This window comes from Myotis daubentonii, chromosome 6, assembly GCF_963259705.1.
Source record: "Myotis daubentonii chromosome 6, mMyoDau2.1, whole genome shotgun sequence".
NCBI lineage: Eukaryota > Metazoa > Chordata > Mammalia > Chiroptera > Vespertilionidae > Myotis > Myotis daubentonii.
This window is the reverse complement of record NC_081845.1, coordinates 64,117,202-64,133,748: the sequence shown is the minus strand read 5'-3', so window position 1 is coordinate 64,133,748 and position 16,547 is coordinate 64,117,202. Positions and strand designations below refer to the sequence as shown.

The window sequence follows — 16,547 nt, the reverse complement described above, 5'->3', positions numbered from 1 at the left end:
TCCAAAATCTGAAAATAAAAATATTGACCCATTTTCTCAGAGTAACGAGGAGAATTCTTAAAATGCTTTCCAGTATAAGTGTTGTTGTACTTGCTGTTGGTAAGCTAAGTCAATTCCTATTTTATTGTTGGAAAGGTTAATTTCTTAGGGGACAGACAATTCTTCAGAATTTGGGAGTGCATTTTATTAAATCTAGGTTGTGAAGGATTTTTTTTATTTCTAAAATATTATGGAGCAATTACAGTGTCTGCTCATTTAGTACAAAGCACACCCACACTCTAAAAAGCGTGTTAAATGGGCATGGATGTCTGCTTGAGAATGAGTGTACGTGGAAAGTTATGCTAATGAGCTTAATTTCGCTCCAGAACTGTCTCAGTGATTGATGCCTTTACTGCTTAATGCCGACTGCATTTCACATGATCAAAACCAGCCATTCTCTAGATTAAGCTCCTACTATTTTCCTAGCCCAGGTCTAGGTGTGCAGAAGAGAAACTTTCCCCTGAATTCAGAGCTTCAACACCTGAGATCACATATGCGAAGTATCTTCCCTTAACTACATTGTCTGCTTGAATCTGAATTCATGATGTCCAACGGGAGAAACCCTGGCAAAAAGTTCTACTGTTTATTTCCTGTAAGGCACGGTGCCTATTTACTTTCAAAAGCGGGAAAAGTAGCGTTATGGTTTAAACACATGGCAAATCCATGCATGTCCACGATCATTGTTGATTCCCATTGCCTAGGTCAAAAGTCGGGTGCTTCCTGGACGCTGAAATTATTTTTTGAATAAATGCTTGAAAATACTTTTGGGGTTCTTTTGAATGGTAAAATATATATATTTTTTTTCTTTCAAGCCTCATCTTGATGTGAAAAACTCTATCAAGTTTCTGGAGTCTGAGTTCCTCAGGGGAATCTCAGACAATTATACTCTGGCTCTTACGACGTATGCGCTGTCCTTCCTGGGGAGCCCGAAAGCCGCGGAAGCTTTGGATATCTTGATTCAGAGAGCAGAACTGGAAGGTATATGCGTAGCCCATGGACACGAGCAGTGGGGTAGTGAAGACCCTGGGGGTGGGGTGAGCAGGGGCTTCTGCCGTGGGCAAACTACAGCCCGCGGGCCGGATCCGGCCCGTTCGGCTGTTCTATCCGGCCCGCGGAGCCGAAAGAGCGGAGGGTTCTCTTGCTCTCCCCTCCGCTCCTTCACCAGCAGCAGTGTTAACATGTATTAGTTCACACAAACACTCCATCCATGCTTTTGTTCCGGCCCTCCGGTCCAGTTTAAGAACCCATTGTGGCCCTCGAGTCAAAAAGTTTGCCCACCCCTGGAGGTGGAGGGGAGTACAGGGAGGGGGTGGGATGGGAGATATCTATAATACTATCAACAATAAAAATATATTTTAAAAAAGGGGGTAACATGCAGGTCCTATTTATTGGAGGTTGTTAGACTGTTGGGCATTAGGAGATATTTAAATGATGTGAGAGAGTTTTGTAAGCCAGATATGAAGTTGATTAATTTACATCTTCTAAATGGGATGAAGCATGAAGCACAGAGGATTATGACATGGCCATGATGCTTCTACTCCCCCCAAGAGTTTTTCAGAGAATTTCAGGGTATGGGTAGTTTCTTCTTTTGGATACATTCTACCAGATGTCAGTTACCCTTGTAGTTTTCTGATACCATTTCTGGTTTGGTGGCCTTGAATGGTTTTTAAGACCTTGGTTTATGAGAGATTTGGGTTCAAATTCTGCCTCTGCTACTCCCCTTTGTGAGCTGCAGTTTTCTGAACTGTAAAATTGGAGCGACACCAACTTAAGGGTTGCTGTGAAGATTAAATGAGATAATGCACAGTGCTTGCTGCATGGTCCATGTTTAAAAATGGAAACCACAATGGTAATTAATAGAAACACAAATGCCAGAAAAATGCTGTTAGTGAATGATGGGTAGGATATATATATTTTTGAATGGGGACTATTTAGGGCAGTGGTTCTCAACCTTCCTAATGCCACGACCCTTTAATACAGTTCCTCATGTTGTGGTGACCCCCAACCATAAAATTATTTTCGTTGCTACTTCATAACTGTAATTTTTTGCTACTGTGGTGAGTCGTAATGTAAATATCTGATATGCAGGATGTACTTTCATTGTTACAGATTGAACATAATTAAAGCATGGTGATTAATCACAAAAACAATATGTAATTACATGTGTGTTTTCCCGATGGTCTTAGGCGACCCCTGTGAAAGGGTTGTTCGACCCCCAAAGGGGTTGTGACCCACAGGTTGAGGACCACCGGTTTAGGGGCTACAGCAGGGCAAAACCTACAGATGTTGTCACTTCCCAAATGGCCTCTACAGTCAGGGATTCAGGGTGTGTGTGTGTGTGTGTGTGTGTGTGTGTGTGTGTGTGGTGTGTGTGTGTGTGCGTGCACTTGTGAATGTGTAGTTAGATAGATAGAAATGGGGATGAGTGGGCTGAAACAGCTATTTCAAAGCTCTGTTAATTCAAGAAGGGATAACTGTAGAAAGTATTTTGAGACTTCTGAGGCTGTAACAGATTGAATCCTTATCACCTATTGTTGTGCTGGGGATAAAGATTATTGCACAGAGGCTGAAGCAGTCCTTGACGTAGCTTCTCCTCTGCTTGGCAGTTATTATACATTCCACCCAAGTGTACTCATCATCTAAACAGTAATATTTGAGGGGGGGGCACCAAATAGGATGCTCCTCCAGGGGCTCGTAGGAATATCTCTAGGAGATTGTTGAGTTGGCCAGGGCCCCTCATTTTTTTCTTGGGGGCTTGGATTTGGAACTTATAACACCAACTTTCAGATAATGAAGGAGAGGTTTCCCAGAACATTAGAGCTGGTTAATGGCTGATTCCCAGAGCAGGGTTCTTTCCAATGTATTCTAAAATATTTTTGTGATGGCCTGTTCAGAAAAGTTATGTACATTATTTTCTGGAATATAGTATGTTTTTTTCTTTTATTTATAGCTATTGAGTCTAGAGCCAAACATATGGATATCTTTTGGGAAAATATTTTCATCAGAACATCCTCACATATAACCAATAGGGAAAGAATGAAAATTTATGTTTCAATAGTTTAAAAAGTGATGTATAAGTACATGTTTATATCTGTGCATGCATGTGTGTGTTTACATATACATGTTTTATTTGGCATACATATATACATATAAAGCAATAGAAATCATTTTATGTTATCCAACTAGAACTTGGACCAGTGTAAGGATATTTAATGGTATTAAATGTAGGTTTTCTGTCATTGGTCATTCTGGCATGACTTTTCTCTTGCAGGAGACATGCTATTCTGGGTGTCATCAGCATCCGGACTTTCTGAGTCCTGGCAGCCCAGATCCCTGGATATCGAAGTCGCAGCCTATGCGCTGCACTCACACTTCCTGCAGAATCGGGTTTCTGATGGAATCGCAATTATGAGGTGGCTGAGCAGGCAAAGAAACAGCTTGGGAGGTTTTGTATCTACCCAGGTGAGTCATGACAGTTTTTATTTATTTATTTTTTTCAGTATATTTTATTGGTTTTAGAGAGGAAGGGAGAGGGAGAGAGAGAGAAACATCAATGATGAGAGAATCATTGATAGGCTGCCTCCTGCATGCCCCCTACTGGGGATTGAGCCTGCAACCCAGGCATGTGCCCTTGGCCGGAATCAAACCTGGGACCCTTCAGTCCGCAGCCGACGCACTATCCATTGAGCCAAACCAGCTAGGGCAGTCATGACAGTTTTAAATTTATTATCCATCCATCCATCCATCCACCCATCCATCCATAGCTTTAGGAAGTATGTAGTTGCTTTTTTTTCATGACTTCATCAAATTACTTAGCAGTTTAAAAGTTAAGTAACTTAAGCCAAAGGTTTAAATTACTCATTTTAACTTTTTCTCATCATGGATATAAACATCGCCTCTGATATTTATAGGGAATAAATTAGTTCCCCATCTGTATTAGCCATTTTCCCATCCGTGGTAACTGATATTGTAGATGGTGAGTTCTGTCCAGCCGATATTTTCTGAGCCTCTCAAGGAGATTCAAAGTTGAATAAAGGAGACTTCCACTCTCAGGGAAGGGGGATGACTGTATAGCGGGGTTCCTAAACATTACTGTATTTGACCTTGATGTATACTTATATACACACATGGTTTTCTTTTCTCAACAGGACACCATTGTGGCCTTGAAGGCCCTGTCTGAATTTGCAGTCCTGATGAACACAGAAGGGACACATATGCAAGTGACCATAACGGGGTCTGTGGCACCAAGTCCTATAAAGTTTCTGATTGACACACAGAACTACTTTATCCTCCAGTCGGCAGAGGTGTGGACAAGGGGTGGTTATTTAAAATTCTGTGCAGATGACTCCGTAGGGTAGAAAATGGTTTTAACTCTGTTCTATTGACTTCAACAAAGACTTGTTCCCAGAGCCCTGTAGCGACTGGGAGGAAGGAGCACACTCCTTTGGTTGAATTTGCTGAGCTGGGGAAGGGAGGAGGGGATGGGAATTTTGAAAAGGAGAAAACATGGGCACTGACATATTGGGACCAGAATGAACACCCATTGAGATACTATTCTTTGCAGGAATCGTGCTCAATTTCTTTACATGTGCTACTGCACTTATTTCTCAAACCAGCACTAAGAAGTAAGTTCCATCCAGCAGATATTTTCTTACTTTTATCCCTATTGTACACATGATAAAACTGAGGCCGAGAGAGGTTAAAAACTTGCTCAAGATCATGCTACTAACAACAGTAGAGCTACGACTTGAACCCATGGTTTCAAAGACCATGTTCTTTTCAGCTGCCCCACCTGTCCTCATTAGAGAATTGATAAAACCAGTATTTAGAATTCTTACTTTGATATGGAATAAAGGCCTATGCTAGACCCTAACCTTATCTCCCTGGGTAACCTTGTGGGAACTTGAGCGTAATGGATGAAAGTAATAATTCCAAGGCTGGAAACTGAGGAAGAGGGGTTATGGCAAAGGAAAAGAAGGAATAACCTTAGTCATAGGCAATGATGATGTGTCACTGGGTGCCCAGCATGACCAAGGGATTAGGCACTGACTAAGGGAGGTCAGTGGAGAGAGCTGGCGTGTTTCTTGTCTTTCATGCATCAGCCCCTAAAGAAGGGCAGGCCTACCCCTAGTGCTAATGTGCTTTTCTAAAGGGCAGAGGCGAGGGCGTGTGAAGAGTGGGCGCTACTTTCTCTAACTTCACTTCTGTCACGGTTGACCCAGAGCTTTTGATATGTGAGGCCCTGTAAAGTTCTTAGAGCTTTCCACAGATTGCTCACACTGTATCCATAATGAGGAATCACACTGACCTCTTGTGCTACTTGGAAGGACCTAGATATGGGAAATTTGCCTTATTCACTTTCCCCCACCTTTATTCAGCTTGCTGTGGCAGTGCCAATTGAAGTTAATATTTCCGCAGATGGTTATGGATTTGCTGTTTGTCAGGTATGTAATAATATTTGGTTAAATATGACTTGTTATAACAATTCTTTGGTTTGGGGCACTGCTAAATCTTTAAGTTAGACAATGTATAGATCCTTAGTGATTTATTTATATGAGTTAGGCAAGATAAATCACTATTAGAGACGTTATTAGCTGGAGAATAGACAGCAACTCTATGGATTGATAATCTATTGGATAAATAATTCTTGGTTATTATATACAGCTTGAAGTGAGGACGAAAATCCTCCAACACTATTCCTGTGAATTGTTGGGAACTCCCACATTATTTTATGAAAATAGAGCTCTGAATTTTAATGCTATGACTTGATAAATAAATATGCATTTTACTTACAACTTAATATTCATCAAACAATATAAAGGTCAACATGGCATTACAAGTAATTGACCTAAAGATAGGAAATGTGTCCTGTACTAGAGCATGATATGCTTAATGTTCTGGTACAGGAAGAAAATCCAAAGAAATCTACCTTTTATCATGCAATAGGGATTAGAATAAAATGAAAGTAGCATGAAAAATACAGGATGAAATATAGGATGAAATAATTATTATACTAAATAATACATGAAAATCATAAGAACTAAAAATCATTTCATTAGAAACCCAATATAATATGTGATAGGGCCAACAATGATTATGTGCTTGATTAGAAAAACAAACCAAACAAACCCTGAAAGATTTACTGAGAAAGTAAAAAAAAAAAAAGGCTATTATACAGAAAATGGACTTTTTTAAAACACCAGGACAGTTGTTCTAGACAAGAGAGCAGAAACACTTGCTAAGTAAGGCAGAAGCTTAGGTATAATTTGGGAACTTCCAAATAATTCTCAGATTAATTTTTCTGATACTCAGAACAAGTGAATGTTTTTTAAAAATCAAGGGAAAATGATCACAGTTAAAAGGAATGGTATTCAATGAAAAAGACTGAAAGAAAAAAGAGCGAAGAGTTTGTATTGGTCTTTACTAACAAAGACCGGGTGAAAATTCTCATTCCTAAGCCATCTTTCAATGCAAACAGTAAATCTGAAAGTAGATACACAGGATATTTTAGATACAATTGGAAAATTATGTAAGTATACTTTAGTCACCAAATTGGTTGGCACTCATTCTCGATAAACCAAATGTACACAAATTCCTTAAGCCAAGTGATTTTCACTTGAGGTTTGAAGGGCACAGCGGTAAATATGGCACCTACTGGTCAGAATGTTCATCAGTCCTATGTGTTTATCAACGTGCAGAAAACAAAAGGCAGGGACTAAAAGGCACTGCGCATGATAGAGAAAAACATTGCAGAAAGAAGGTCACGCTGGAATAAATCTTGAGATTTCCTCTAGTTGATATTTTTCTAAGGGCCCTGGAAAAAGAATGGCAAAGAAAACTTTCAGTTTTACAGTAAATGTTAACTTCTTTTGAGCAATAAAATGCTAAGCTGTTGGAAATAAGCTGCAAGATCTTTTGAAGTTCTCTGAGTGAGCAGTTGAACTTTATTGTGGGCCAAACATAAACCCTAATACTTAGTTATAGATGACATTACTTATGTCCCAGGGGACAAATTTAATAGTCCTTGTTTGTGTCCGATGGTATTGGTTCTTAAAGGACAACTGCATGCCACTGGACGAGGGATGATGAAAGTAATAGTGATCATCTCTCCAAATTTATGAAACCATTCCTTCAACTGCTCCAAAAATACTCTATGTAATTTTAGTTGTAGTTAAAGAAAGAGTTGGAGAATTTCCAAGGTGAGAAAACAAGAATGATCAAGGGGATGAAGGATTTGAGCTAGGAGTGGCAGAATGAAAAGTTGGAAATCTTGGGTTTAAAAGATGAAGGCTCAGAGAAAGGATTTTTAATAGTATGTACATCCACAATGGGAATTAGAGGTTTAGTTCTCTATGTGTGTGATTTAAGTATAAAGCAGAAAAAAAATACAACTTACATAGCAATAGGAAGGCTTATGAACCTTGGATCAAAAAATGTGGAAGAGGTAAAAAAATTTAGATTCCAGTTCAACGTGGCATGAGGCAGGCCTAGAAAATTTTCCCAAGCTTCTGATCTTAGGATTCATTTGAGTAAAACACTGGTTTTCACACTCCCCAGTGTCCACACAGCACCTCACATTATTGATGGACGTAGAGTATGTATATGCTGGAAAAGACCCAGTTGACTTGAAAACTGTTATTTATTTTATCATCTCTGAAAGATATATGATAAAAAAAGAATCCTGAGCAGTTGAATAGGTTTCTGTCCCACCAAGGCTCTTAGATGTTTTGGCTTTGTTTTATCTTAGAGTTTCTAAGGTCCCAGTGTGTGAAAGATGACTTCAGTTGGGCAGCAGAGTTTAGAAATTTGTGGACACTCTTAAGAAAGTTGGCAATAGATGTTTCTCTCTCTCCTCCCCCAACCCTTTTCACTCTCTGAAACTCAAGGGAAAAAATACCCTAAAGTGAGGATTAAGAAGAAATAATAATAAAGAAAGAAAGTTGGCAGTAGTTTCACTTTTTCCCGATAGGGAATGTTTTACATTCTTTGGAAGAAAACAATACCCATAACTATCATTCATGATAATCTATGACACTTGTTTTGGAATGTTAGCAAACTTTTCTCAGTTTTAAAAATCATTACTTATAAACTTTCATAACAATGTTTGTTACTAATGATACTTTGTTAGCTAGTAAAACTAATTTTTTTCTAGGTTGGAGTTTGTGAATGTAGTTGATAATCATTACCTAACATTTAGAAAACATAATGATGGTAATTTATTGCTAACAATTTATTGCTAATTTGTTATTAATGCTAATTTGTTATTTTTGCAGCTAAATGTTTTTTATAATGTGAAAGATTCAGAGTCTTCCAAAAACCAAAAATCAATCCAAAGTCAAGAAGTCTTTGACTTAGCTGTTGCTGTAAAAGATAATGAAGATGATATCAATCATTTGAATTTGAATGTATGCACAAGGTTGGTATCTGTTTAACTCTCCTCATTCCCCTTTACAACAGAAAAGATTTGAAGATTTATTTATATATATCTAACTATATCAATACAGAAGGAGTTACATTGAACAAAGATTTGTTATGCATTATACTTTAGACTTCAACTAGAAATGTGTGAACTGCTAATAATATTTAAGCATTTCTCAATGTGTCTAACATTATTTACAAGTTTTCTTTGTACTTATAAGAACTTTGCATGGAAAAATTTACTAAAACTCAGGTCTAATGGATGAAAACTGGAAATTAACCAATCACATTTAATACACCCAAATTGGTTATTTCTGGTTGTTTTTATGTCATTTTTATGTTAAGCAATTATTCCAGGTTCATATTTAGTATTCAGTGTTATTTTTTTAAAAAATTTTATTTGTTAATCCTCACCTGAGGATATTTTTCCATTGATTTTTAGAGAGAGTGGAAGAGAGAGGGAAAGACAGAGAGAAACATTGATGTGAGAGAAAACGTATCGATTGGTTGCCTCCTGCACGAGCCCTGACCAGGGTCTGGGTCGGGGAGGACCCTGCAACCAAGGTACGTGTCCTTGACCGGAATGAAACCCAAGACCCTTTGGTCCAAAGGCCGACACTCTATTCACTGAACCAAACCAGTTAGGGTGAATGTTATATTTTTAACTCAAAATTTCATAAGAGCAGGCAAGTTCAATGAAGAGAATAGTTTCATTTTCTTTTTTTAGATAGTGAAAATATTCCAATTTAGAAGGTCTCACCGTGGATAATTAGGCACGTATAGCTTCTGGGAGTACGTGTAAGGTGTTTGTAAATTTGGTTTGTATCCAGTGCATCTGAGGATCTTGTTAAATCATAAGGAAAAAAGGCTCCACTCAAAGGTATAGTGGAGCGAGTCTGTGAAGTTGTGGTCCTCAGCTTTCTGCTCATTCTAGCACACACACAAGTTTGAGAGCAGCTCCTTTAGAAAGTTATTTTTTTTTAAAAGCATTGTTTATGGATTTCAGAGAGGAAGGGCGAGGGAGAGAGAGAGAGAGAGAGAGAGAGAGAGAGAGAGAGAGAGAGAGAGAGAGAAACACCAATGATGAGAGAAAAATCATCGACTGGCTGCCTCCTGCCTGCCCCCTACTGGGGATCAAGCCCATGACCTGGGCATGTGCCTTGACCAAGAATCGAACCAGTAACCTCCTAATTCATTGGCCACTGCTCAACCACTTGGCCACACCGGCCAGGCAGAAAGTTCTTGAATCAAGCGACTTTACAGTTGGGATTGCTGAGCCAGCTGCAGTCAGCAGTTGTACTGTATGGCTTTTCCATCGGTCATCGGTTCATTGCTCTAAAAAGCAAGATTCTCTGCCAGCCCTGCTGGGGTTTGCTGCGGGAAAGGACACCAGGAATTCACTTAACAATGCTATGATCCTTTCATGTTGGAGACACACTCCTTCCCGTAACCACGCTGGGCTCCTTCTGCTCCAAACAGAAAGCTCTTGCCAGCTCTTCATTTTAGAAAAATATTTACTTTAAAGGAGACAAAATGTTGTTGGTGCCCAGGTGCTTTGATGCTGACATTGTGTACAGCAGTGTGAGGGAACGAGGAGGTGTGATAAAACTTTCCGAGGCTGGTCCCTGTCTCCAGGTGGCCAAAGAAAACACAAAATGTGCTCCAAGTCTGCGGGGGAACAAAGGGAAGGACGTAAAACCAGATGAAGGCAAGGTTGCTAAAGGCTTGGCCTAGCTCTGCTGCAAAGTGGTGGTAAACGATGCCTCTGTGTCAGTCCTGGCTTCCTGCGGGAACCTTTCGGGCTGTCAGCTTTTGAGAAAATGCAATTCAGTTTGGAGTCACCACTCGAAAACAGAGTTGCCTGCTGAATGGGCACCTAGGTTGTACCTGTCACAACCTACCCAGGCCTGTTGCATGGCAGGCATTTCGCACTGTCTGCGAAGTGCACACATTTTCTACCATTATTCCTCCTGTGGTTGGAAGTGATAAGGCGTTCACACCTGGAAGGAAAGGATGACCTGTTTTACAGTTTTCTGCAGTGATTTTTATTGGAACGATATAGTAATATTTGAAATGACACTTGGCAGTTTTAACTTTTCTATGAAGATAGTTTGCCAGCAGCTTTTGGGTTTTCTTCCATCCTTTCCTTTCGATGTAGGTTTCTGGGCACAGAAAGAAGTGGCATGGCCCTCATGGAAGTGAACCTGCTCAGCGGTTTCACTGTGCCGTCAGATGCAATTCCTCTGAGCGACACAGTGAAGAAAGTGGAGAGCGATCAGGGGAAACTCAACCTATACTTGGATTCTGTAAGTAGTGAAACCCGTTTCATCATGGTGACCATTGACAGAGCCTCCATGTCTTGTGTTCAAAGTCTCCCTTACTTTACGCATGTTTTCTTTAAGTTGTTATTTCAGCGTTTTGTGTCCCTGAGTGACTTTAACACAGCAACCTTATATTTGTTCTCATTAAAAAGACATCATTATAGAATTAGTTTAATTAAAGAGCATTGCTATTAATGATGACCCCGGTGAAAGTCTTGATGACCAAATCATTATTTCATGCCAGATGTAAAATAAATATATAGAAACTGCCACATTAGAATTTTAAAAATCAAGTCCAGATCTCACTTTGAGAACCCCTCCCTCACCTCAGGGAATTGCTAAACATATTCGTTTAAATGCTGATGATGAAAGCTTTAATTACATGTTTTAAAATGCTTTTATGAAGCTTTAAATAAACCCCAAAGTGGGTTAATATTCCTTCATTGATGTCAGGTGCTTACATCATAGCAGAATATTTTCAGAAGTTTGGTCTTTATATGTAATTATTACATAATTTTCATACATACTTCCCATTGCTGTATGAAAATTGTTGGTTCAAGAATAAGGTGCATAAAATATGTGAGAATAATGTAAGTGAAGAATTCAAGACTCTACTTATGTTTCAAAACCGCTGGTCTGTAAGTTTATTCTTTTCTTCTAACATCTATATGAAATTCATAGGTTGAATTGAAATTGAGTTCTAAGTGTTTTAGGATTTCATGTTACATGGGGGGAATATGTATTTTTTTTTAATTCCAGTTTTGCCAAATATGAATCAGAAATATATTGCTTTAGCAATATATCTACTTTTAAAAAGCTAGTTCTTGAATGTTCTCATTGTTTTAAGACTTCAAAAGTCACTCTGGTTAAAAAACTGTTAAAATTAATTCAGGGTCTCTAGGATTCTTTTGCTGTTCGGGAATTTTCTTATACTAAATAACTGCTTGAAAGCCACAGGCCTGATTTAGAACTTGAAGAACAAATTTAGAGTTTTTATTTAATAACATAATTGGTTTTGAAGGTTGTCCTATACCCGAGATGTTCTTGTTAATAGAGTTATTTTAATTTGAGTGTCCATTATGTTTTGACAGATTAATTTGAATTTTTATTTACTGCTAATTGGTATATGATGGAATGTTTGAAGGCATTTGTCAGTTTTGGATTCCTTAACCAGTTTTGTTTGCCAGCTTGGCATAAGCTGCCCCTCTTAGAAGCCAGGAGGCTGGCCTTTTGTACTTCCTATCAGTCACTGGCTGTGGGGTGCTCCCGCCTCCCCGGTGTACCCGTCCACCCCAGGGTTACCTCGCCCACTGGGAGAAGTGGCTCCTGTGAGCTGCGGGCCTTGCTCCAGATAAGGGGCTGCTGTGAGCTATTAGCAGGAACTGCTGTGGGTGCGCTGCCCGAGGCAGGGGGTCTGGGAGGCAGGGGGTCTGGGAGGCAGGGGGTCTGGGAGGCAGGGGGTCTGGGAGGCCGCAGGGCCTCAGAGCATTTGTCCTTGGGATTGCTGCTTGGCCACTCAGTACCTCTCCCTCTCAGTAAAATGGAAGTAAGAACAATACCTGTCCTGTAAGGGTAGTTTATGGTTAAATGAGATAATTTATATGAAGTGCTTACCACAGTACAGGGCATGTAGAAGTGCTCCCTAAATGTTAGTTTCTGTATCTGTCTCCTAAAATGATAAGAAAAAGAAATATCTTTTACTTTTTTATGAACACATAGTCTGCCATTTTCTTAAAAGTCTTTTGTATTTTTCAAGGTCAATGAAACCCAATTCTGTGTTGATATCCCTGCTGTGAGAAACTTTAAAGTTTCAAATGCACAAGATGCTTCTGTGTCCATAGTGGATTACTATGAACCAAGTAAGTGAGTTCTGACTTCCTGTTACTTTAGGAGCTAAGCTAGGCATCCACCCGTCCATCCCTTCATTCATTCACTCACTCACTAATTCATTTATTCAAAGTGGTCACCAGCTGGATTGGTTTTGTGGTGGGGGGTATTGTTAGGGGAGGTGTAGGAGGTAGGGGAGCAGGAGGTAAGCTTTTCGTTTAAATGAAGACGACTGATCATTTACAAGGTCCTTGTGGGACATGTTGGGGAACCGCTGATGTTGAACCGTGTTTCTGTCAGAAGGGCCGGATATGCTGTGGAGACGCAGGATAGCACCTAGTTACCCAACTTTGTTATTTGACCTCGCTGCAGAATTTCCCAAGCGATGTTCCTTAGGTCTTACGGAGAACATTTTCAACCTTTAAGAAACCAAAGAGGTTCAGTCAATGTAAATTTACTTTTGTGTGTGGAAAACAACTTATTTATGAGAGGCACATTTTTAAATGAACACGTGGGAAAGATCAGAGTTTTAAAAGCCTACCATCTCATTTTTGAAAATCCTAAAGTTAGAAAACATATTTATAACATTAAAAAAAATTAAATAGGAAGAAATCTGAAGATAGAATATTTTTGAAAATTGTAAAAATTAAAGTAATTTGTTTTATAATGAGTTCATTAGAGTGTTATAAGTGCTTTATATAGTTTGTTTCATATTAGCTTATCCTATAAAATTTACCAAAGCTGAGTACTTTTTAGAAGATTATGTTCTCAGTGTTTTAAAGCAGCAATTTTTAATCCTTTTCATCTCATGGCACACATAAACTAATTACTAAAATTCTGCTGTACCCCCCAAAAATATAATTTTTGCTGACCCGACCAAAAAAAATAGGTATAATTTTGATTCATTCACATTGGACAGCTATGGTTGTATTGACTGTTGTCCTTTTTTTACTTGGCAATCTAAGGGAAAGGAGGTCAGTGCCCCTGACTCAATCGAGAGGTATTGCATGTTTTAAAAATTCTTGCAACACACCGGTTGGAAAATCACCGTTTTAAAGCATTGAAACAAGGCAGTGCATTTTCTTCATATTTTTGTACTTTTAAATAAAGCCCTTTGTAAATATCTTCTTTCTGTTTTTTAAAAAAATTAATTTATTTTTCAATTATAGTTAACACACAATGTAAGTATCTCTTTTCAGTAGTTCTCATGATCAGAACTTTTTCTCGAATGCACAGACAATATCGCTCTAAAAGAAACTCTGGAGGAAGTGAAACAACCCTTAACTAAAAGTCTTTCCCGTTCCACGAGGCCCCAGGGTGGGCCTCCCCCAAGGCAGGCAGCTGCAGCCCGTTTTCTCTGTCCATGCCGGCAGCTGTGGGTGGTGCACAGATTGGACCGAAAGCGCTGTTTCCCACTTGGATTTGGTTAGCAGTGTGGGCCCCTCTGGAGCATTTCACTTGTTTCTTGTAAAGAAAAATAAAATTGTATGGAGAATGGAAAACTCAGGAAAGTGCATTGAAATGCTTTTAAGCTTTGGCAAAGTAAACGTTTCTAAACAAGGGAGACGTGTAAACTGATGTCCTCCTCTTTGAACAGGGAGACGCGCGGTGAGAAGTTACAACTCCAAAGTGAAGCTGTCCTCCTGTGACCTCTGTAGCTGCCCCTCCGAGAGCGAGAGCGGCGCGCCGGCCGCCCTCCATCACTCCCCAGTTGTTTTTGTTTTCTGTTTCATGCTTCTGTTCTCTTTGCAGCGTTGGCTGTGACTTACTTTTTAAGGGCTCTGTGGGACCCATTTCCAGAGTCACACGTGATTGTCTTATTTTCATAATCCAATGTTGCTTCTGACTATTTTGAAAAACAATTTTTTTTTCCTTCTTTTTGTGGGGTTGAGGGGGATGCTGTACCACAGGTCCTAGTATGTATGGCTGCGTAGATTTCTTCACCTGACTTCCGTGTGCAACAAAATGTCGAATTATTGCAGTTGTATATCTTTATTTTTCCCCTCTTTAAAATATTTTAGGATTTTGGAGGAGGTGTTGTTTTCTCCAGAATAAATGTGTTATTTTAGATCCATTCTTCTTTTCATTTTCCAGAGGAAATGAGGTTCTTCAGACTTGTTAAACATCAGTCTTTCCGTTAGTATTGATAACCTAAAAATAAAAGGCCAAGGCTAGAGGCATCAGCATTTATTTGAGATAAAAAGGAATCATTACTCGGAAAGCACTGATTCAGGCAGAAGCCCAGATAGTGTTCGGGTTAGGAGACAAAGACAAGGGGGAATTATGAGAAAGGGAAGGAAGGCAATGACATCATTAGAAGGAAGATGCTCCTGTTGGTGCAGATGAGCTAACCTAGCGATGTTTCATTCTGAGCGATGTGTTTCATTTTCAGCCCCGTAGCCATCAGCGTGGTAGTCACAACAGCTGCTTCCTGGCTGCCCTTGCAGACACAGTGCCGCTGTAGGTTATTTGGCCCTGTGTTAACCTCCCGAAGGTGTGAGGCATCAGGCTCGCAAGGCAGCTCCTTTGGGATGGCAGCTCTGACTCCATTTTAAAGTAGCTTCGGCCATATTAGTTTTTAGTGTTAAAGACGAATTCCCTGAGAACTGGGAGAAAACAGCCAGAAGGAGGAGCGTGTTCTGTCCCCTTCCCACATCCACCTTAACACTGCTCCCCAGCCCAGCCCAGCCCAGCCCAGCCCACCGCCATGGTCTCTGTACCTCCTTTGCCATTGCATATCACATCCCCCTTTTTCCAATGTAGACAGTGAATTTTTTAAAATCAAATGTGGATTTTCCACTCCAAATGTAATCACATACCACATACCTTTACTCTTCCTCTATTTTTCTTCTGGAGAGAAGAATGGGAAAGGGAATGTGTCTTCCTGTGCTTCGCTGGTGGGGGCAGCGGTTGAGGTGTTTACAGAAAACTACCTGAAGGGGTCCTGGGTGTGCTGTTCTTCTCAGGTCCTCAGCCCACACGCTGGCTGTTTCAGGGGGAGGGTTGGAGCGCGTTGCAATACTTGCCTTACATGATTTAGACTAGAAGGCCCTAGGCCAGGAGGCGCACGTTTTGTTAGGAATAGGGTGTGATAAGCCAGGGCTATGACAGAATCTTCAATAAGTCATGGCAGAGTGAGGTTTGCCAGGGACCAGAGTCGTGACGTGATGGCTGAAGTGAAGTATGTAGGGCATTGCCGGGGGCCTGCCGAAGCGCTTCTAGGCGCCAGCGTCCGAGCACCACACTGTGGGCCATCTGGGGCCATCTGATACTTGCTGCAAATGCTTAAAAATTTCCTGAATTGTGAGCACCTGGGTCATAATATTCATTTATCTGGGTGAAATCTTTAAAGAAGAATTCCTTTCCTATTCTTTCTCTTTTCTCTCCTCCCTCTGTCTTACTTCCCTTTCCTTCTTTTTTCCTATTTCCCCTTCTAAATATATTAAAATATATTAGCTATATAAAAAATAAATGAAAGAACTTTTACTAAATCTAAGAAATGTTTTCATATTACTCCTTACGTCCGTGGCATACCTCTCAAGCGGTCCTGGGAAAAATAATTGCCATGGGCTCCAGAGCGTCTGCATTACAATATTTTCAACTGTTTACAAATAAAGCTGTCAAAAATAAAGTATGCAAATATATCTTCCAATTTTAGTATATGTGCTGCCGAAGCGAGCACAAAGTATGCAAATATATCTTTTAAAATGAATTTTAAAGACAATTTTATTTTTTGTTAACTTTAAGAAAGTGTAGTCGAGTGGATGTTCATGTATTATTGCTTATGGATATGTTGGATACCAAAGTAGAAATCACCAGCATTCAGTGCTTCCAAGTTTGAGAGGTCTATGGAGACAGAGCAGTTAAATATCAAACAAATAATTTTCCTGTGTTTGTTTCCAAGTGGGGAAAAGTTCTGTCACATTGTTGAACACTCTGATC

The 16,547-nt window shown here is 39.8% G+C and overlaps 1 protein-coding gene across 1 annotated transcript in view; it reads left to right on the top strand.

Annotated features, from left to right (window-relative positions):
- The window catches only part of CD109 (CD109 molecule), a 122,500-nt gene extending 106,253 nt beyond the window's left edge, over positions 1-16,247 (top strand). Inside the window, exons 26-33 of the mRNA XM_059701169.1 lie at positions 852-1,017; positions 3,311-3,501; positions 4,188-4,343; positions 5,418-5,483; positions 8,313-8,455; positions 10,616-10,763; positions 12,535-12,637; positions 14,203-16,247. Coding sequence (XP_059557152.1) covers positions 852-1,017; positions 3,311-3,501; positions 4,188-4,343; positions 5,418-5,483; positions 8,313-8,455; positions 10,616-10,763; positions 12,535-12,637; positions 14,203-14,369 — 1,140 coding nt within the window. The 3' untranslated portion in view covers positions 14,370-16,247. The remainder of the gene's footprint in view (positions 1-851; positions 1,018-3,310; positions 3,502-4,187; positions 4,344-5,417; positions 5,484-8,312; positions 8,456-10,615; positions 10,764-12,534; positions 12,638-14,202) is intronic.
- The last annotated feature ends 300 nt before the right edge of the window (positions 16,248-16,547 follow it).